The sequence below is a fragment of the Hibiscus syriacus genome, unplaced genomic scaffold (genome assembly GCF_006381635.1).
Source record: "Hibiscus syriacus cultivar Baekdansim isolate YM2019G1 unplaced genomic scaffold, ASM638163v2 tig00110931_pilon, whole genome shotgun sequence".
In the NCBI taxonomy this organism is placed as follows: domain Eukaryota; kingdom Viridiplantae; phylum Streptophyta; class Magnoliopsida; order Malvales; family Malvaceae; genus Hibiscus; species Hibiscus syriacus.
In genome coordinates this window covers 655,057-675,332 of record NW_024062918.1, presented here as the reverse complement: position 1 = coordinate 675,332, position 20,276 = coordinate 655,057, and the positions used below count along the sequence as shown (strand labels likewise).

The 20,276-nt window shown below is 34.0% G+C and overlaps 2 protein-coding genes and 1 long non-coding RNA gene across 6 annotated transcripts; 2 read left to right on the top strand and 1 right to left on the bottom strand.

The window, feature by feature from the left end:
- Positions 1-263: 263 nt before the first annotated feature.
- LOC120146817 (gamma-soluble NSF attachment protein-like) lies at positions 264-6,260 on the top strand. 2 transcript variants are annotated; one of them, XM_039160313.1, is made up of 9 exons: positions 264-436; positions 699-766; positions 1,239-1,323; positions 1,610-1,768; positions 2,605-2,742; positions 3,469-3,547; positions 4,516-4,595; positions 5,526-5,655; positions 6,134-6,260. In XM_039160313.1, the coding sequence occupies exons 1-9, from the start codon at positions 390-392 to the stop codon at positions 6,236-6,238; spliced, it is 891 nt and encodes a 296-aa protein (XP_039016244.1). In that variant the 5' UTR covers positions 264-389; the 3' UTR covers positions 6,239-6,260. The 2 variants fall into 2 exon arrangements, with proteins under 2 accessions (XP_039016244.1, XP_039016245.1); XM_039160314.1 differs by lacking the exons at positions 5,526-5,655; positions 6,134-6,260 and adding an exon at positions 5,326-5,515 and having other exon boundaries at positions 265-436.
- Positions 1,330-1,567, top strand: LOC120146818. The gene is made up of 2 exons (XR_005518255.1): positions 1,330-1,446; positions 1,485-1,567. It is a non-coding gene; the product is annotated as an uncharacterized LOC120146818 (long non-coding RNA).
- A 1,751-nt stretch (positions 6,261-8,011) lies between the features above and the next one.
- LOC120146736 (protein LSD1-like) lies at positions 8,012-15,466 on the bottom strand. Of its 3 annotated transcripts, XM_039160225.1 has the most exons (9): positions 15,311-15,466; positions 15,158-15,221; positions 14,567-14,619; positions 14,329-14,433; positions 10,055-10,165; positions 9,336-9,448; positions 8,503-8,583; positions 8,348-8,401; positions 8,012-8,257 (listed from the first exon to the last, which is right to left on the bottom strand). In XM_039160225.1, the coding sequence occupies exons 3-9, from the start codon at positions 14,580-14,582 to the stop codon at positions 8,216-8,218; spliced, it is 522 nt and encodes a 173-aa protein (XP_039016156.1). In that variant the 5' UTR covers positions 14,583-14,619; positions 15,158-15,221; positions 15,311-15,466; the 3' UTR covers positions 8,012-8,215. The 3 variants fall into 3 exon arrangements, with proteins under 3 accessions (XP_039016156.1, XP_039016158.1, XP_039016157.1); XM_039160227.1 differs by lacking the exon at positions 14,567-14,619 and having other exon boundaries at positions 15,311-15,464; XM_039160226.1 differs by lacking the exons at positions 14,567-14,619; positions 15,311-15,466 and having other exon boundaries at positions 15,158-15,261.
- Positions 15,467-20,276: the final 4,810 nt, after the last annotated feature.

Below are 20,276 nucleotides of genomic sequence, written 5' to 3'. Positions count from 1 at the left end.
TTTTTCGATTGAAAGAGGAACATAAATTACATTACGCTCGTAAATACGGGGACCTTGTATATTCCTTTTGAAAAGATTCTGACTAGCCAAAGGAGCAATTGATTTCATCCTACTAAATATATAAACTAAAAAATATATTTTCGTAAAATATTTTACCAACAAACACGCTAATTATAAGTTTTAATTATTAAATTAATAAAATTTTGATGATTATATGTTTTTCCTCCTACGATCAAATCTCTTTTTATTTTTATTTATCCATTTCATTTTAGGCGTTTAAAATTTGATTTCATCCGCAAGATACGGCACTGCCATCAAATCGAAGTCGTAAAAATAAAGCAAGTCCACCAATCGACCACAATTCGCAGAAACTAAAAACTCCCGACGCCATGTCCAGCTCCAATCCTAACAAGCTCATCTCCAAAGCCGACAAGCTGTAAGCCTCCTATCTTTCTCTCTACAAAGCTCTTACTTGTATGCCTATTCGGAGATTGTGTTGTAATTTAGCTTAAGGTCCTTAGATTTGAACTTTTCGATTTTCCTTTTAGTTTTTGATATGCGATCTCCTCACCTGTAGTGTTAAAGGATCAAATTGATTTGATGTAGATAAGGGAAAATTTGGAAAACTGAATTAATCAGCATCACTCAACTTGACTTGATCAATATTTCCTACTGTTTTGCTCTGTTTATATTTGTAGAACAAAGTTAAGTCTTACGAGGTGGAGTGCTGACTGGAAAAGTGCTACTCTTTTATACGAACAAGCTGGTATGCTATCTACTTATTATTCAACCTCCAAGATTTTTATCTAAAAATATTCAGTCCATATTTTAATGAAATTTGTACGAAACAATGTATTATGTAAATTGTTTCTGCCATTTTTGGAATGGGTCAGATCTGGTGGCAGACCTGGTACTCTCGGGTTCTGCAAGATGAAAATGAACTAAGAGGCGCCGGAGCTTGAGCTCCGTGACGCTCTCCAATGCTCAAGTCAGTCAAGGATCCATGGTTATGGAGATTGTAGAAAATATTAGCTTAGTAGAGAAGACGAAGAAGATAGAGGCTAGGGTATCCAAAAGAAAAAGATGACACACCCTTTTTAGGGTTTTAGTACCTTTCATTTGTGCTTGGCCTTGGACTTGTGTGTTACTGGGCCTTTTACTTGCTAATTAGTTGGGCAGGTCATGACATTTATGCTATGGTTATGATGGCATTTTCATTTTGCTCATGATGTATGTAGCAAATGGATTTCGAGTTTCAAGAGATTATGAGAAAGCAAAGTTGGCATTTGAGAAAGCTTCCAAAGGACAAGAGATGCTATCTTCGTATCCTTAATCACTTTCTTTCACTTTTTTATTATCCATTTTGTATGCTGTGCTTACTTCTTCATATCTAGTGTGTATATACTTACAGACTTCAACTTGTAGATCTTAAGTTTGAATCTTGATGTATCAAAAAAAAATAATAAATAAGTTTGAATCTTGAGACAGGGATGGGAAAATAGTGGGGTTCTGTTCTCTTTTGTATTGAAAGCCATACTGAATCTACATATGTACCAAAAAAGAAAAGGCAAATATATCTCCATTGTTGCATCCTTTATAAGCAAATCAGTCCCTGGGATGCTGCTAAACATATGGAGTCTGCTGCTGCTTTAGCGAAGGAACTACGTAACTGGACTGAGGTCATTGACTTTTATAGAAGGGCATCTGAGCAATATATGCAGTGTGACAGACCCCAGCCTGCTTCTGATTCACTTGCCAAGGCTGCCCGGTACAGACATTGTTTAAACTTTATGTTGTCAGAATTCCGATTTTACATCATTTCAACTATACTAATCTCCAGTTCAGATTTTTCAATTACGGCTAGTACTTTAGATTGAACTTAACAGAAGTTTTCCATCAAAGATGAACTTGCTCCATTAAGTTTTTTTTTTTTGCTTGATCTTATATGGTCGACAGAAGTCAATTTCTATGAATCATAAAGGAGAAAAAAAGTGAAATCAATTTCTTAAAGCTTTTCAATGCCATTATAGTTTCTTTTTAGTTCTGCATTATCAATCTGCAAATATGCTATTTTATTTGAATTGGCTGTCAAACATTATAATTTACATTATGCAAGAAAATATAATGAAAAACTCTAATATCTTGATATTTTAATGAAATTTGAAGAAGAGCCCAGATGTTGTGGATGTGGAATTTTCTGAATTTTCAAATCCAAAGATTCCGGTTTCACTCATTAATTTTTCCACTTCTAAGTTTGTATGACCTGGTCTTTATTGCTAGGATGCGGAGAGGAAATGGATATATGTGTTTATGGATTTATTATTAACTTAAAGAAGATCAATTCACTATATCAATATGCATTCAATTGAATATTCATGCAGGTTGTCCTGGTTTTTGTTTGTATTGTACTTGTATTTTTCTTAGTGCTTTTCTGCATAATATTTGTCAATATACTGGTGTAATCTATAATCAATTCAAGAAACCTTTAAAAGAAAAAAACAAAATTCTCTTTGTTTTGCATGCAATAATCTAGTTACTTACAACATCACCAACTGTTTCACAACTGCAATTTCCTTTTTAATCTCTTAGTACATGTTCTTGCAGTGCTTTGGAGGATGCTTTGCCTGATGATGCAGTTCAACTCTATACTGATGCTTGTGTTATTCTCGAAGATGATGGAAAGGAACAAATGGCCTTTGATCTGTATCGTGCTGCCGCTAGTATTTATGTAAAACTTGAGAAGTAAGGATTTTCTTATTTATCTGTTGAGATATAACATATAAATGCTCATTCTTAGGATTGCGAAATGAAAGTTATACACCCTTGTACATTATATGGTGTAATACATTCTTAAAATTGGAATACTTTTGCCTTTTCTTAAAATAAAAGGAAAGAAAAGATAAAACTGGGAAATAGTTTTTGTTTTACTAGCATATGATCTTTAATTCGTAGTTAAATAAAACCCTCATGTTGCTAAAGGATTTCAAACTCATTTAAGTGTCTTTTTCCTTATGTCTGGAACTATGGAGTTTGGGTTAGTAGACTAGAGATGTGAAATGTGATTCTTTTTTCAAGCCAATTTTTGTCTTTTTTTAATTGCACGTGATCTATTCATTGTTAAATAAAAACCTCATTTTGCTAAAGGATTTCAAATGCATTTATGTGTCTTTTTTCCTTTATGTCTGGAACTATGGAGTTTGGGTTGAGTAGAGTGGAGCATGCGAATTGTGATTCTTTTTTAAGCCAATTTTCATCTTTGTTTAATTGCACATTCAGTACTTTTTTCTTCTGTTTGTCAAGCAACATGTTAACTGCCGACAGCATCCACTTATCCATGACCGGATGTGATTAATGTCAAATGTGTTGGAATGCCAGTAAATTTAGAGAACCCGTTCTTAGGAAACTACATTATTTGCATATGTAAGCAAACCTTACATGAGGCATTATTTATGGTTTTTTTATATTCAGGTACACAGATGCTGCTACTTTCCTTTTGAGGTTGGGATTAGCAGCTGACAAATGCGATGCTAGAAATAGTCAGTGCAAGGTGTGACTTTATATTTTGTAGCCAAATTATTTATCTTATTACTATACATCCGTTTCATTTTCCATCCCATTCGCCTTGTTTTATATATTAGACGATATTATTTTCCTGAGAAATATGATGCTCCATTTTTTCTTTTTACTGATTTCTCTCTAAATCCATGTATGCTTTTACAAGTTGCAGTGCTGCTTTATGACTTAATTAGCTTGCAGTTTAGTTCCGATACACATTTTTTTGGTACTTATATGCAGAAAATTTTATGATTCCAACCCTATTATCTTTTCCTTAGTGTGGGTGATGGGAGATAATACTTTTTTTTCTTTTTTGCCGCAAGGATGAAAGTAGGATTTAGTCGAAGTGGCTAAAGTTATCCATGAATTTTTTTAGAACTAATACTGAAACCATTTAAAATACGACTTCTTTGTCAAATCAAATGCCTATATTTGGCTGGGTATGCAGATCAAGAAAATGCTTTCCAAATAAAATTTCCCAACAAGTTTTGGTTGATCCTGGTTCCTGGAAGATGTGACGTAATACCTATTTCCCGGTATTAACTGATAGTTTTTTGAACAAACTGGATTTTTAATAAGATTCTAAGTATCGTAATGCCTACATCCTGGGCAAGATTATTAGCTAATATAGCGGTTTCTACTTCCTTCAGTTAAGTGGTATGTAGTGCAATTTGCGCTGTCCTACTTAAATTTCCCCTTTCCTTATTAACTTTTGGGTTACCTTTTTATGCACCGTCTCAACAAGTTTACCTTTGTATATGTGGGATAAAAACTTAATCCTGAGGCATTATTGATCCATTTACCAAGTGATTTGATAAATATCACCTTGTGCAATCATCTGGTGGCTATTTTTTTTTTTTTGCTTGTTTGGCACTGACATTTTCTTATTTTCTTTATTTGTTGAAATGAAACTTTGTTGGTAACAATATGCTAACCGTATATATACTCATATAATTTCAGGCATATCTTAGTGCAATTATTGTGTATCTTTATGCTCATGACTTACAGCAAGCAGAAAAGTGCTACAATGACTGTTCACAGTAAGTGCAGTTCTCCTCCCTCAGCTACCTTTCGAACCAATATGTATTTGTAGTACTTGAGGATGTGGTTAGTGGCTCTCAACTAGTTGATCTTGTTAGCGCACAATCATTTCTTGATATATAGGTTATCATCATTATCATATGAGATATTGCAAGTTCAAGTGATTCTCTAGCAACTGTAAACAACTTTCCATAATATTTTCTTTCTTCAACGCCTACATAAAATTAAATTAAAGGCATTTTGGTCGTTTCCTATGTGATTTTTATCTCCAAAATGTGTCTCATCTATATGTTTATCAAATGCATCTAATCGATAGCATCTATTCCCTACCCAACAATCTTGCTGTATTTTGTAAATTGTTTTTCCTTCTTTTCTGTGTATTTGTGGTGGTGGTGGTGGGGGGGTTCAAATAGTTCTTTTCCCCTGAAGTGGGCAAAAAAAATGGAGCCCATTAGCAATATGCTTTACTCTGATGACTTTGGAAACTATTGTGTTTACTGTTACCAAATTATGTTGGCGCAGATTCTCTCTTGCCCCCTTTCCTTGGGTTTTGTTAAGCATTACAACAAAGTAAATCAATAGAACGATACTAGTTTAACTTACTGCTACCTACTCTAATCAGATATCAACTTGTTTTCGGATTGTTATTTGTGAAACTCAACAATTTTTTCTTCCCTTTTTTATGATCATATATTTCTACCCATTTCAGTGTTCCTTTTTTTAGTGGAGAATGCTGTCTCCCTTGCCACGTAAGGGAAAACCAGTTACATATTCCTTAAGAATAATTCCATAGCGGAAAGCATCTTGAAATTAACTATTCTGTCTATGATTTTTGTTTTATTTTTTTCTCATCTATCTTTATACCGAAAAATAATGACGTGTGTGTAGAGAAAAGTGATCTAAACTATTATTGTCTGGGATATTTTCAGAATCGATGCTTTCTTGAGCAGTGATCAGAACCGCTGTGCTAGTAAACTTCTTTCTGCTTATAGAGAAGGCGATGTAGAAGAAATTAAACTTGTTGCTCAATCGAGTACTATTTCCAATCTTGAAAATGTGGTACGTTTTGTTTTTGGAAATAAATGCTCTGCATGATAGATCTTACAATGCAACCATGGAAGTTTCTAATTGGCCAAAACTGTGCAGTTTTATGTGATACTTGGCTTAGAGTATCTTCTAGAGAACTAATACGGGCACTAGGGAATTAAAAATTGAATACACATGTCCATCCACAACTGGGCCAAAATAAATTAGTACATGCGTTCGGAACCTTTAAATAACCGAGATCATAAAGTTGACCACTGCATATCATTCTGGTCTATTTAATTGTCCACCGGCTAAGGGAGAAGGCATTAAATTGGTTATCGGAGGGGACTCTGAATTGAGCTCTGTTTTATTCATCAAATCACACCATAATCTTTGAAAATGTTGGTGGTGTTTGATTATATCGGTCTATGTTTCGATAGACAATGGTTCAGGACTAGCAATGCTATTCATTCAATTGCAGACAATTTGAGTGAAATAAAACTGTTTGCAGATCATAAAGCTTGCAAGGAAGTTGCCTACTGGTGACGTGGCTAAAATGCAGGGAGATGCTGATAAAGGTGGGGAAGAAGCCCTTGATGAAAATGACCTGACATGAGTTGAATTTCTGTCGTATGTTCATGTAAGTACATAGACATAAAAACATGTTTGATTTTAAGTTTGCTTGTCATAATAAAAAAAATAATCAAAGCTTTCTATTAATTGAAACTATTTTTGATTGATCAAGCTATTGATTAAGTTTGACATAACATCATTATGTACTATCAATTAAATCATTTTATTAATCGTAACTATTTTTAATTGATCAAGCTATTAATTAGGGTTGACATAATAATCGACATCCTTATAATGTTGGTACATGTCATCTATTTTTAAGGACTTAATTGACTATTTTTATGATAATAATTTAATTAATTGTTCTTTTTATGTTAAGGGCTTAATAGGACACAAGTTATAAAAGTCGTGCAAATAATTTTAAATAATTAATAATTTATAAATGTTTATGAGAAAATATTTGCAAACTTGATTGTTTTAGATCAACCACATTTATCAGGATTGCAATATATCATCTTAATCGTTAGTATTATTTTGACATTCTTATCATAAATATGGCCTTGTATCCCTTATTTATAGAACTCATAATCAATTTTAATTTATAGTGTAGAACAAACATAGAATATTTTTGAAATGATAGGATTCCAGTGGCCAAGGTGATGGCGTCGACTGTGATAATAATCAAGTGATAGTAGTTTTAAATATTAAAGATTTTTTGAATTATTTCAAATTAAGATTAGTTTGATAGAATGAGTATTTGGGGTTAAAACTATTATTATACCATGTCACGTCACTACTTCAATTAAGTATACGTCAAACCTAACAAGTGATCATAATAGAAGTGAAAGATAATGTTAAGTATGATTTTAAAAAGAAAAATAGTCGATGGTCAAAACAAAAGCATGAGAATAGGTGATTGATCAAATAGATAGTTTACCCAATATTTTTATGAGATTTTGAATTTAAGTGAGAACTTAAATACCAGAAAAATAAAGATGAAAATCTGGAGTGTTGTATGGAAATTGTGGATCCCGCAGACTGTTTCTTCATGTAGCTTTCGCTTAAAGGAAAATTTTCGAGTAACTAAGAGCGATGCAAGCGATGACTCGCTGATGATCCCTCCTACCCATCTGTGGCTTCACTGAGGAAAGTATCCTCCATATTCTTGGAGATTGCAATTCGGCGAGATCATTATGAACTTAGCTACTCCCATCACCCATGCTTTAAGTTGGTTGCTTTCCAATCTCTCTAAGACCGATCAAAAAGCTTCTTTCAATACTCGATGGTTTCTTATTTATGCTTCTTTCAATACTCGACGGGTGCTTCTAAGTCGGTCTCCAAGTTGCATGGGGATATGGTCCGGAGATCCTTCAAATCCAATATGATAATAAACAACCAGTACGCCTCCTTGATGATCACAATACGAACACCAGCTCTCTTTCACTCGTCCGTGCGATGCTAAATTTGCATGGACAATGGACATCCTTTGGGCCAAGTGTAGAAGGAAAAGAGAACAAATGGGCCTCAAATATCTCTTGAGACATGGAAAGAAAGCCCCTTTTGATGGAGAAGCAGAGAGAAGTTCTTAAAACCATATTATGGCAGTTATAGTGTGAATTTTGATGGTGATTGATGGAAGTTTGAATGGATCCCAAAAATATGATTTATATATATATTAAAGGGTCAGTTCTTTCTTGTCGAGGACAAACCAGTTTATGCATAGAAACATTTACTATGGAGATGGAAAGAGCACATGTTAATGGGAACATTAGTGAAAATCAATGTGCACAAATAATAAAATATGCAATATTTAATATGCTAAAACAATTATTCCACTTCAAATGCCACATAAATGAGACTTTCCGTCTCTATCAATTCATACACAAACATCACATTTTCCCCATTATACCTTCATCAGTGGACACAAATAAGTGGGTTGTTTGGAATAAAATGCAAATGGTTTTCCATTTTCAATTTGATGTACACAAATAATTTCTCACCAAATATCTCATGCCAACTTTCATCTTTTGCCGGTTGTTATGCCAACCACCACATTGCTCACCTACAAATGCCAAAATTTTATCACTTCACCATGTAGAATATCTTCAGAAAAATGAATTGCATGTACATATGCAGTTAAAACTATACTTACCAATTTCCCACTCTCGTCAACAGACATGGGGTTCTCAACAACAACTGTTTGGCTCTGACAAATACGATATTACATTCAGTAAACAGTTGATTACTCAAAACCATAATCATTTCCTCATAGTAAACCAAAACAAAATATAAATTTCAACAACTTACTGCTGAAGTAGATGGCTTAGATCCTGTGGCAGCTGTCTCTTTAGGTCTATTTACGGGAGGGGGCACCCTCACATTTCCCATCTGAAAATGAGAAATGGAGAGCGAATGTGTAAACCTCCCAATACAGTTTTCTATCTATAAACATACACATGCATAGTATCTCACAAAGGTGTCTAAAAAAATCTTTATTGGATGGGGAAATGCAGAGAATATGTATTTATCCTTCTGAAACATAGCAAAGACTAAGCCTTCTGACCGATTTATTCAACCAAGGGCAGTCAATGTTATTAAACCAATTTATCAAAAAGAGTTATTAAACCAATGATGTCTAATATATGGCAATGTACGAAAAACCACACCACAGCATGAAAGGATGCACAAATCTTGAATATATATTTAAAAGGTAAATCAATAAAATGCATGTCAAGAAGAAGTTTACCAACAATAATTGTTCTATCCATTCTTGAATCTGCTTAAGAGATGCAACACCTAAGTTAACCCAAAGCCCGTTTCATGAAAGGGACCTAATCCTATTTCCACTAAACTTAACCAAATAAATAGACACATTTGGAACAGACCAAATACATACTAAAGAATTTCAAGATTTTGAAAAGCCAAAACTCAGTTTCATATGACTTAATAATAGATCAGAAAACAAGAAATAAGATATGAAGAGAAAGAATGATACTGTCAAGCAAATTATGAACTAACCCTCTTTTAGCCTCATGTGAAATGAAAGTAAATCTTTAAACCTCTACGAAGTCTTAGATATATATTTATATGTTAATGACAGATGCGTTAATGTAAAGTTGTGTAAATTCAATCATACTTACACCAACATTAGTAACATATTGACAGACGGCACATTTGACTGATGGAGCTCCATGAGGATACATTAAGGTTGTATGGCAGTTCCCGCAATTGATGTGAGCAATCTGGTTAGATGCTATTTCATGGTCATGAGATCAAAGAAAGAGAAAAATAAAAGCTCAATTCACAAAATGACCATGAAGGTGAAAACAAAGAGAAGATGAAGAAGCAAAATATAAGATAAACAACCAATTGTGTTGCAAGGCACCCTGGAAAAGCAATGGTCTGATATGAAAGAGATAAAAAAACAGAAAATACTATATGGTTTGTACTCACTCCCAAATTAGATCAGAATAGCCATCGAACACATGGCAGACAAATTTAGAAGCATAGTGAGATCTGTAACTAAAGTAGCTCAGGAAACTACTAGAGGAGGATGGCGATGGCAATGACAATAGAAACAAAGAATATAAGGGTAACAAAAAAAAATGGAACAACATCAAATACATTGTAACACTTGAAAACCAAATATAGGACAAATAAGCAATAATCAGAAAATGGAACAACATTCACAAAGAGAAAAATGAACAAGATTCCAGAAAAAATTGAAGTAGCAAATATTCAACCCACAAGCACAATATTTTCTTAGAAGCACCAAAAATTCCAATCTTCTTTAACAGAAGCAATTCCAAACGTTACAACCACAAATTTAAATAACATTCACAAAATCATTAACTTGTACCTGGTGCAATATTAATGGTGTGACAGCAAGAGCATCTTACACTTGTTGCTCCACGTGTATACATTAGCAATGTTCGACAACCTCCACATATGAGTTGAGCCATTTCCATACCTGCATGATTATTTACAAACTTGGTTATCGAGCCATAAGAGTTTATTCAACTTATTTACAATCAAAATAAGAGGAATGTTATTGGCCACTCCATGTTAATTTTTCTTTCAGTTGAACTCTCATGTCTCTAGAACTTTGTAGATAGCAGCACGGCCATAATTAGCATTACCAGATAGTTTCAAAGTATCTATCAACAAAAGAAACATGAAAAAGGAAAAGGGGGGTTCCCATAGGAGAAGACATTCTTTGCCCGCTTTGCAGTCAGTTTGAAGAAACTGTCCAGCATCTTTTCATTTCCTGCTCTGTTTCGTGGGAACTATGGAACAAATTAATCAGCTTCTGGGATCTTTCCTTAGCTCTGCCTCGTGATCCACCCTCCCTCCTTAGCTCGTGGTCTGATTTGAGGGTTAATTCGTCTATATGGAAGTTTATTCCGGGGACTGTTTTTTGGTCAATATGGAAAGCAAGGAATGACATTGTTTTTTGATAGAGGAAAACTGGACAGAACCACCCTTTTCTTCATTGTTAGATTCAGGTTAGAGAAATGGTTTTTAGCCAAGTACCCTCACGTCCCTATTCAGGTGGATTTGTTGATTGGAGATCCTTCCCTGGCAGACAAAAATTTTGTTTTAAAGGTTCAGAGTAGGCCTTTGCTTTGTTGGAGTCCCCCTCCAGTCGATTTCTTTAAGATGAATATGAATGGGGCTGTTAGTTGTGACGGAATGGTAGGAGGTATAGGTGGTATTCTAAGAGATTGGAATCGCTCCTCTTTTGTCTTTTTCAGAAAATGTTGGTCCAAGCCCTCCCCTTTAGCAGAATTGAAAGCCATCAAAAAAGGCATCAAGATCTTTATCTCTTCAGAATGGGTTTCGGAGGGTAGGCTGATTGTTGAAAGCGATTGCAAGTCAGCAGTGGATTGGATTAAATCTCCTTCTTCGGCTACTATTTTCTTTTCAAATCTTGTAAAGGACATTGTGTCTATTGTTTCAGATAAGGAGTTTATTCTTAGGTTGATCCCTAGGGGTTGTAATTGTGAGGCTGATAAGTTAGCAAAAGAAGGGGATTGGGTGATTGTAAGGTTTTATTATTTAGCTGTTCTGTGTGTTTTTAGAGAACAGTTGTATTGGGTGTTTGTTTAAGTCTTATGTAACCTGTTTATTTTTAATATATTGAGGTACTCTTTTCCTCCTTCCGCTAGTCGGTTCTTTCCTTAAAGAAAAGGACTACTATGAGGGAGGTTTTTAATGAGGCCTCCTACTTCTATAAAAAAAACATGAAAAAGGAAAAAAAGTTCATTTACATACAATAGAGTACCAACCAGGTTGGCAGACTAACCTTGCAATTAATGTTTGTGCTTTGTTTGGAGTGCTCCTATAATTTGAACTCAGTAGTTATCTAGTTTATACAATCAAGTTCACATAAATAGGCAGGTATAAAAGCAAGTAACTCTACAGTAAAACAAACTAAGTATGATGAGCAGCATATACAACAATTAGCCAAAAATTAACTTTAAAATCTCTAATATGAAAAGCAGTAGGTTCACACAAACAAATTGCCATCAGTTTGATTTCACTGTTTTATATACATACATACATATACATAGTACTAAACATAGATAAGACCACTTACAACATAAAAGAGAAAAATACCAACTTTATGCACTAGATCTCTTGAGTTTCAATCAGAAACAATCATGTCTAATTGTCCATGATACCGGAAACAAGCAACTGCAGGGATAGCTCAGTTGGGAGAACGTCAAACTGAAGATTTGAAGCTTGCGTGTTCGATCCGCGCTCACCACAATTTAAGTGTTTGTGAGTTTTTCCCGCTGTTGTTTGATTTGTTTAGAGAGCGACTGCCCAGGGAGGTGTTGGATGAGGGTTCGGCTAAGTGGGAAACTGCTGTTGTTGGACAGTTTATTAATAATTCACCAAATTTCCATTTGCTTCAGAAAGTTGCTAATTTGTTGTGGGGAAAGGAGGGGTTTGTGGAGGTGAAGTATTTTGGTCCGAATCTCTACTTGATTGTTTTTCCCTCCCATAAGACTAAGAACTCGGTACTCTTAGCGGGTCCTTGGCATATTCAGCATAAAAGATTGTTGCTTAGGAAATGGCTGTCTGGGATTCAGTAGATGAAGTATCTGGATACAGCTCCGGTTTGGACAAAGTTGAGGCAGACTCCTTTGGAGCTGTATGCTCATAAGGGCCTTGGTTACCTGGCAAGTGCAGTTGGTAAGCCATTATATTCTGATCGTAGCACGGCTTTATGTTTGATTTTGCTAATGTTTGTGTTGAGGTTAATGTAGAGGATAAACTACCTTCTTGTATAGCGGTTGATTTAGGAGGGGATGTTTTGTGTTGAGGTTAGCTGGCTGCCTCCTAAGTGTATAGAGTGTAGGAAGTTTGGCCATGATGGGAAGCATTGTCCTAGGAGGGAGTCAGTTCAATGGTTTGTCCAAGGGCGTAGAACCAACCCAAGAGCTGGGGAATGTTGGCTGATATCCAGTAAATGCTTTGGAAGGGGATGCTGTAGACTTGGAGGCGGGGACAACGTGTAACTGGGGTGTTGGTGGGGGGATGTGCAATGCAACGGTAAGGGTAAGGAAGTTGTGGAGGGGGTGAGTTGGGATTGTTGTTCTTCTACTCTTGCTTTGGTTGAGGTGTGCGGTGGTCCCGGAATCAAATAGATTTGAGATTCTTCAATCGATTGAGGAAGCTGCTGTCAAGGATATGAGGGCTGCAGCAGCTGGTGTCTCCGAGTTGATGGCTCAGTTGAAGTCTAAATCGCTCCCTAAGGGAAGGAAGAAGGGGAGGGGGTAACCAAGGGGAAGAGCTAGTCTTGGTCTTGCTTTGCCATGTGTTTTATGGTCTGGAACGAGCGGGGAATGATCCCGCGAAATAGTGTATTGAAGAGGGCTAGTTTACTGAAGCTGGAGATTTTGTGTTTGTTGGAAACAAGAGTCAAACAGAATAATGCTCAGGGTATTTTAGATAAGGTGTTTTCGGAGTGGAAGGTATTTCATAATTACTCGTGTGCGGAAAATGAGCGTATTTGGTTTCTCTGGAAGGGAGCCTGGGATTGTCGACTTATTCAGGTAACAAAGCAAGTTGTGTCTTGTAGCATTAGCAAGAGAGAGTACTCTATTGTGTTTTCGACTGTTTATGGTTGTAATTTGGGCATGGACAGGAAAGTTTTATGGGAGGAGCTTAAGGATCTTCAGAGTAGTATTGAGGATTGTAGTTGGGTGGTTGTTGGGGACTTTAATGTGGTTTCTAATTCGAGTGAGAGTTCTGGTTTTGATGGTCGCCAGTCTAAGAGTCAAGACATGCAGGATTTTGTGGATTGTCAGCAAAGTCTTGAGCTAGTTGATCGTCCTTATTCTAGTAGCTTGTTTACATGGTGTAACACGAGGGAAGGGTGTTGTCTATAGGGGATCCTATAGGGCCATATAAAGCCAAGGCTGTGTGGGAAATGTTTAGGAGGGGTGGTGTGGGTTGGCACAGGGTGGTTTGGGGTGACCTAACTGTTCCTTGGCACAACTTTATTACTTGGTTGGTTATGTGTAATCGGTTACCTACTAAAAACTGGTTGAGGACGTGGGGGATGCAAGTGAGTTTTGCGTGAGTTTTATGTGATGCGGTACTGAAGGAAGACCGTGATCATCTATTCCTTTTCTATGTTTTTGTTAAAACTGTTTGGGGTTTGGTTTTGCGAACGAGGGGTTGGAATATGCAAGCGGGTGCTTGGCTTGATTTGGTGGAGTGGGTGCAAGTAAACGGCAGTGGTAAGTCCTTGCAACACTCGATCATTCAAATTGCTTGGAATGCTCTGGTTTATTATGTTTGGCAGGAATGTAACTACATGTTGCATGGGAAGAAAGAGAGGGAAGCTCAGGTAATTTTTTATTTGATTAGGAACACTGTTAGGGATAGGCTGAGGGGGGAAAGCTTGTGGGTTTGCTGTTTCTGTGTTTTTGCTTAAAGGCATGGGAGCTGGGTAAAAGGGTGGTTAATGTGAGTTAACTCTTGTAGCATATTTTGCTGTTATTTGATGAAATGAAGCATTTACTTATCCAAAAAAACAAGCAACTTGCCGCAACTTCAAAAAACTAGTGAATAGTTTTACATTTGCAAAAAATAAAAGAATTGAGAGACGAAGTGTACCAGGGGGGGTAATTGTATTGCATAATGCACAACGAACACTAGTTGCCCCTCTAGGATAAAGAAGAACGCTCCTACAGCCACTACAGACAAGTTGGCTCTGCATATCTGCAATCATTGAAGATGGCCATAATAAAGATGATTTTTCCAAAATGCAGGTTGCAATTGATAGAGTTGGTTTGGAGATTAAATAAGAAATAGATGGTAGTAAAATGTGAAGCATTAACCCAAGGAAATACACCTCTGTTAAGCAACATGACCTTCAGCAGTCAATATCCATAGCATTCCAAAATACTGAAATTACAAAAAGGGGGGGGAATCTAATAGTGATACAAATCTGACTGAAAGAAGGTGCAAATTCATTTAACAACTAGCATACACGGCAGCTTGATGAGAGTGCTATCTCTAAGTTCAATATTAGCTGTACTGAAATGTGAAATCATATACGAAAGCATTAACAATTAAAAACCACATGAATCCAAAACTTGAAATTCCAAAATTTGGGAAAGAATAATCATTAAAACAGAATATTACAACCAAATGCTAAGTCTCTTTTCAAGCACGTCTCCCTTTTAATCAGATATTTGGCAACATCTCAGCACAATTAAGACTTCTCTTTCTAAAATTCCTCTCTTTTTTCAACTAGATCCCCAGCTAATAAAAAGTTACAGCGAAATTGGGGATCGTCCAATATTATTTGAAATCAAATTTACAAAGAGAATATGAAGAGTTTCACGTAAAACCAATTTCAATTCTAAAAGCCTTAAAATTGACGAACAGAGATAAGATCAAATTAGAAAACCCCAAAGAATAATTTGAATTGAAAAATTACCCAATTTCCCCTCCTTCAACAAGAAACCAGTTCCAATTCTTTGATGAGATATCGAATTGAGTTCCTATCAAAGAGATTCAAGGGGGGGAAAGTTAATCGTGATTAAGAGGTATCTTTCTTTAAAAAATAAATAAATAAGGAAGATAAATTTACCTTGAAGAAGGCGGAGAAATTGAATGCAAGAAAGAAAATACCGCTGTTAAAATGGAAATTAGATGCTCTGATATTTTGTAAATACTGGTAGATCCGCGTAAATCCTGTAACTAGGAATCATCCGGTTTAACCCGAAACCCCATTTTCCCCCCCTGAAATATGCTGTTCTTGTGATTAAAGATGGGATTAATTGAATTATATTTGTTGTTTACTTTAGTTGGTTAAATTGTTTTTTAAGGTAGATACTCTACGTATTTATCATTTCAGATATTCAAAATTTTATTTTATTATATTTTTAAGATCATCTTGATAATTGTTGTTAAAATAATTTGTCTACCAATAGTTCTTTGATATGTTTGTTCAAGGTTTTTATTGATATTAATTCTTTAAAATAAAAATATTAAATTTTAAAAAATATATTTTCTTTTAATTTTTACTCTAAATCCTTAAATTCTTTTAGGTGACGTTTGGTTCGCTAGAATGTTTATGAGGTAATTTAAATTTGTGAAGGAATTGGAATCTGTCAGGAATTAGAATCCAATTTCATTTTTTGTTTGGTTCGCAGACATGTCAGATGAATTTGATTTCAAAATGACAGAATTGTCCTTCTTGATTTTTTGCTTTATTTTAGTTTGTTTTACAACTTACATGTAGTAATATATTATAAAAAATTAAAAAATATTAATTTTTCATTTTATTGATTGATTATTCATTTCAATAAATTATAAAAATCATGCTAATAAACATAATAAGTTAAAATCATCGCAATTAAAACATGTTAATAAGTTACCAAAAGATAGAGCAATATTTCGATACATTTCAATCGAAGTATGTTAATTAGTTACCAAAAAATATACCAAAAACTATTTTTATTCAATATAGGAATTAGAAACTCGATCCGATACGACACAAAATAATAAAATATTATTTTTATTCAATAAAAACATTGACTTAATTGAAAAAAATTATATATATAGGGGTATTATTGTAATTATTCCTAAATATATAATGTAAAATTATATATTTTTTTCGGGTCAGTCCGGTTTTTTTCACCCTAAACCCGAATCTGACCCGAATATCACACTTAAAAAACCTAACCCGACCCGAACAAAATAAAGTTTCACCCGTCCCGACCCGAATATATGAATTAGAAATCCGACCCGACCCGACCCGAAATAATAAAAAAATATTTTTATTCAATAAAAATAGTGATTTAATTGAAAAAATATATATATAGAGAGGGGTATTATTGTAATTATTCCTAAATATATAAGGTACAATTATATATATTTCGGGTCGGGTATTTTTCACCTTAAACCCGAACTCGACCCGACCAAAATAAAGTTTCACCTGACCCGACCCGAATATATGAATTAGAAACCCGATCCGAATCGAAATAATAAAAAATTATTTTTATTCAATATATGAATAAGTTACCAAAATATTGATGATGGTAGTATGGTCAAATTTCAATTCTATCCAACAAGGGAAAGTTAATTTCATCCATTATATGATAGAATTCAATTCCCTTGTTGGAGGGAATTCAATTCCCTTGTTGGAGGGAATTAAAATTTGACCATACTACCCTCATCAATATTTTGGTAACTTATTCATATATTGAATAAAAATATTTTTTTATTATTTCGGGTCGGGTCGGGTGAAACTTTATTTTGGTCAGGTCGGATCAGTTTTTTAAGTGTTATATTTGGGTCGGGTCGAATTCGGGTTTAGGGTGAAAAATACCCGACCCGAAAATATATATAATTTTACCTTATATATTTAGGAATAATTACAATAATACTCCTCTATATATAATTTTTTTCAATTAAGTCAATGGTTTTATTGAATAAGAATAATTTTTTATTATTTCGGGTCGGGTCGGATTTCTAATTCATATATTCGGGTCGGGTGAAACTTTATTTTGGTCGAGTCGGTCGGTTTTTTTTAAGTGTGATATTCGGATCGGGTACGGGTTTAGGGAGAAAAATACCTGACCCGACCCGAGCAAAAAAATATATAATTTTACCTTATATATTTAATAATAATTACAATAATACCCCTCTCTCTCTCTATATATATATATATATATATATATTTAATTAAGTCATTGTTTTTATTGAATAAAAATAATTTTTTTATTATTCTGGGTCGAGTTTCTAATTCATATATTCGGGTCGGGTGAAATTTTATTTTGGTCGGGTCGGGTCTCGGATGGAGGTTCCTTTGTTATCGGGTTGGGTCGGTAGACCAAAAACCCGACCCATGGTCATCCCTAATTAGGATAATTTTAACTTATGGTGTTTATTAGCATGATTTTTATAATTTATTAAAATGAATAATCAATCAATAAAATTAAAATTTAATGTTTTTTATATTTTTATAATATATTGCTAAATGTAATTTATAAAATAAATTAAAATTAAGCAAAAAAAAATAAAAAGGGCAATTCTGTCGTTTTATATTACTGAAATTAAATTCATCTGACATATCTGCGAACCAAACAGAATATGGAATTGGATTCCAATTCAATTTCCTGCCAACCAAACAGAATATGAAATTGGATTTCAATTCTTGTCAGATTCTAATTCCTTCACAGATTCTAATTCTCTCATAAACATTACAGCGAACCAAACTCTACCTTAGAGAATAGACAGTGAGCGAACGGTTAAAAGTTTAAACGATTTAATTTTAATTCGGACGACGATGTAGTATCACCAACGGCTATGAACAAACGATAATTGATAAAACGATTTTAAAAACACTAGACATCGCCGAACTAGGGAAATGGTGCATCCGTCTTTGGGACAGATGGTCGGCGAGCACTTGATTTCATCGTAGTCGTCAGTTCAATGCCTCTAAAAATCTAATACCGTGATGAACGTAGTAATAAAAAGCACCAGAGGATTTAATTAGTACATTTAACCCACACAAATGTGGGGGTGCGGTAGTGCTGTAAACGAGCTAAGTCGAGTTTAATTATTGTTGAGCTCGACTCGAACTCGAAAAGTTTAAAATTAGGCTCGACTCGCGAGCTGAAAATTATTAAGCTTAGCTCGAACTCGAAATATAATATTGAAACTTGACTCGAACTTGAAAAGGCTTGAACTTAAAAAAAAATTCAAGAGCTCGATTGAAGCTCGAGACTCTAGCTCGATTCAAGCTCAAACTCGAATTTGAACATACAAAAATCTTATATTACATTTAAAAATATATTTTTTGAATTTTTATAATTATCAATAATGTATTTTTAATATAGTTTTAATAATGTAATTTTAAAAAATCTAAAATTATAATATAACATTTTTTCGAGTAGCTCACGAGCTTTTCGAGTCGAGTATTAAGTAGCTCGTTAAGATTCGATTCGAATTCGAGCTCGAGTCGAGTTCATTCGATTTGAGTATTGATTGAGCTTTAACCGAGTCGACCTCGAGTAGCTCACAATCTGTCTCGTCTCATTTACAACCCTAAGTGGGGGCGCTTCAAACACCATGTAATTCAATTGCTATAACTTTCTTATATTTTATTTTTCTCAAATACTTCCCTCATATTAAAACATTCAATTTCGATGATCGTATAAGAAAACAATCGATCAATGAGAGTTCGATGATAGGAATGTGACTAATTGGTAATTAAATGATACATATGGAATTCAAGAATTTGAGCTTTAGAGATTTAGAAGATTTTATATTTTAAAAAAAAAATTAATGATTTTAGAATTTAAAAAAATAAATTTAAAGAAAATTATGAAATATGTTACGTGTCAAGCACTAATTGGATAATATATTTTTTAACGATCACACTTAAATGATTGCTTTGAAAATTTCGGATACTTTGACAAAAAAAATAGACATATAAACTAAATAAGAGATCTATTTTGATACCTTATTTTTAGCTAAACTAATATTTGTGTGTTGGGTAAATGATATTTTGGGCCCTTTTAACCAAATATCAGCCTTGTCAAAACTAATATCTAAAATAGCATATTTTCAATTTATTTATTATACTGACATTGTATCACGTAAGGTAATATCACGCTACATTAAAAAAATTTCAAATATATACTTATAATAAGAAACGTCTTTGCTTAAGTGACAAAATGACGATAAAAACTTATAAGGTAAGATCAAAATAATATAAAAGAAGAAATGAGAAAAAATATATATGAATATAAAAAAAAAATTAATCATGACACTTGTCGTATTTGCGTGAATACAAAGTAGACAATGGTGATACGCATAGGTATAAATCTTACCTTCAATCATTCAATGAGTATATGTTTAAAAATAAATATTTAAACATTTGAAAAATGCACATCTAAACAATGTGATATTTGAGAATCTCATGGTCAAACATACTAATTTTAAGTTGTCAATGACAAGTCTTGAATTTAATTAGACATGTATCAATATGACAGCAAAAACAATTTTGAATACTAAGATCCCAAGTATTTCAAAAAACAACAAGAGTTCAAGACCTTATTCTATTCGTAATATGTATTTATCAACTCAAAATCAATAACTTTGGCTATAGAATTCTCAAATCACACATTGTTTAGATATTGATTTTTAAGTATTTAAACATTTTGATCATGCACTTAAGACAATACTCTTACACACATGTTACCGTCGCAGTTTGTCTCGGCTTGTGCTCGTGTTTTTGACACTTAGTCACTTATTGCATGTATTTCTTATTTTTAGATAGAATTCATATTTTTAGTGCATTTTCCCCTTTTCTTCCATTTTGATCCACTTTTTGGATATCAATACTTCAAACGACCATCCCCAAACTTTCTTTTTTCTTTTCGTTTTGTATTTCTACCCTCTTATTGTTGTTTATTAATTATTATTTCTTTTAGTTGCTGACACGGTCTCTTGGTTTGCTTTTACAAATTATAAAAGTCTCTGGCTGCTAGCAGGGGTGATTTTTTTTTTTTAATAAATTGACCATAGTAAATCGTGACGGTTGA

Coding starts and splice junctions, on each gene's coding strand:
- LOC120146817 (XM_039160313.1), top strand. CDS start 390: ATGTCCAGCTCCAATCCTAACAAGCTCATCTCCAAAGCCGACAAGCT. Junction 1,769..2,604: donor TCACTTGCCAAGGCTGCCCG/GTACAGACATTG, acceptor ATGTTCTTGCAG/TGCTTTGGAGGATGCTTTGC. Junction 4,596..5,525: donor TGCTACAATGACTGTTCACA/GTAAGTGCAGTT, acceptor GGATATTTTCAG/AATCGATGCTTTCTTGAGCA.
- LOC120146736 (XM_039160225.1), bottom strand. Junction 9,449..10,054: donor CACCATTAATATTGCACCAG/GTACAAGTTAAT, acceptor ACCATGAAATAG/CATCTAACCAGATTGCTCAC. Junction 8,258..8,347: donor TTGACGAGAGTGGGAAATTG/GTAAGTATAGTT, acceptor TGGCATTTGTAG/GTGAGCAATGTGGTGGTTGG.